The sequence below is a fragment of the Ailuropoda melanoleuca genome, chromosome 6 (genome assembly GCF_002007445.2).
Source record: "Ailuropoda melanoleuca isolate Jingjing chromosome 6, ASM200744v2, whole genome shotgun sequence".
Classification (NCBI taxonomy): Eukaryota; Metazoa; Chordata; class Mammalia; order Carnivora; family Ursidae; genus Ailuropoda; species Ailuropoda melanoleuca.
The window spans coordinates 10678209-10679782 of record NC_048223.1 but is presented as its reverse complement, the minus strand read 5'-3'; the positions used below and the strand labels follow the sequence as shown (position 1 = coordinate 10679782).

Below are 1574 nucleotides of genomic sequence, written 5' to 3'. Positions count from 1 at the left end.
CCCGATGACCTCAGTGAGCATGCTCCCCCCACCCCCGCCCTGAATCACCTGTCTCAGATTTCTTCTACATGAGAGAGAAAGAAGCTTCTGTATTTTATACACCAATGGTCTTTGGGATTTTTCTACTACAGACAGGGAAAGCTGATCCTAACTGATACGCGGGTGAGCCCCTACCCCCCTGGGGAACAAGAGCATGAACCGAAAGCTGCCACACCAGGAAGTGCCCAGTTCTATGACGCAGCAGCAGGAATCCGGTGCTGGCTCTATTTGTTACCTGGACCCAGCGTCCCAGTCCCCGAGCCCTCTGGGCCTTGAATCAGGACCCTGTAAGTCCTGGGACAGTGCTTACGGCAGAGGTTCTCCACCAGCGTGTTGCTCCCTCTGACCACAGCCCTTCCTTCCTTGTTCATGTAGTTCCACAGATGCAGGGCGTAGGAGTTATTGAAGCTCAGGTCTCTGTCCCAGACTTCATAGTAGCGCTTCCACTCCTGATAGGAGATGGGGTAAAATCGTTGGGGGTGTAGGAAGGACAAGTTCAAGCATCTGAGGTCGCTCACCTCCTGGAAGTCTCCAAGTTTGCACCACAGTCTCAACATCCTGGTCATCAAATTGGGACCCTGGTTGCCCCAGATTTCTGAGTTGTAGTGTTCAACAAAGTTTTCCATGCACTCCCACAGGAAGGGGTGGTGGGGGAGGAACCCAAACACCCCATTACTAGAGTACCGAGAAGACTGTGCAGCCAGAAAGTTCTCCTCAGGGATGGGCCTGATGGAGATAACATCAGTGTCCATGTAGATGCCGCCGAACTTCCAGATGATGGCCAGGCGGGACGCATCCGAGCTGACGTGGAGCCAGTTTCTCTCCACACTGGCATTGATCTGCAAGACCAGGAGCAAATCAGCCAGAGCAGCAAGGGGAAAGGGAGGGTGTCCCAACGGGAGGCCAGCCCAGGGTGGCTGAGGAGAAGCAAGCAAGCCAGCTTCTCAAAAATCTACTGGACAGCCCAATTTTGCAAATTTACCAATTTACCTCCACCCCAAAATGTGCCTTCAAGTGAAAAGTTTACAGCAATCAGTAACAACGGGAAGATTTTAGCAGCTTTTAAAGATTTCGTGAATTTGTTTTTTAAAAAAATTGAAGCAGTGGAATGGTAAAGAAGAAACCCAGCAGGGATTTCACAATTAACCCTTTGGGTCATTTTCAACAGGGTGTACATTAACTACAAATAGGGAACTGTGAAGAAAGTATTTTTGAGTCCTAAAAATGCTAAAAACTGATAAAGAAAAAAATAAACTAGGAAACTATAAATAGATAAATATGTATGCTCTTTGCAAAATTGGTAGAAGACTCTTAAAATGCATGCATGTGTTCTTTCACTAGTGAATTCCTTTAATAATATTCATGGAGGACCTACTTCCTATGTGCCAAGCTCTGTTATAGTTGCTAAGGAGATAGCAGTAAACAAACAGATAACATTCCCTACTGGGTGGAGATAGACAATAAACAAATCAATATATAATATGTTGGGTGTTCATAAGGACTGTGAAGGAAAAAAAGCTGGATAAGGGGACTAT

General features: G+C 46.6%; 1 protein-coding gene across 1 annotated transcript in view; it reads right to left on the bottom strand.

Annotated features, from left to right (window-relative positions):
* Positions 1 to 263: 263 nt before the first annotated feature.
* A4GNT (alpha-1,4-N-acetylglucosaminyltransferase) overlaps positions 264 to 1574 on the bottom strand; it is a 5854-nt gene continuing 4543 nt past the window's right edge. Inside the window, exon 2 of the mRNA XM_011230006.2 lies at positions 264 to 878. Within this exon, the coding sequence (XP_011228308.1) occupies positions 264 to 878 (615 nt within the window). The remainder of the gene's footprint in view (positions 879 to 1574) is intronic.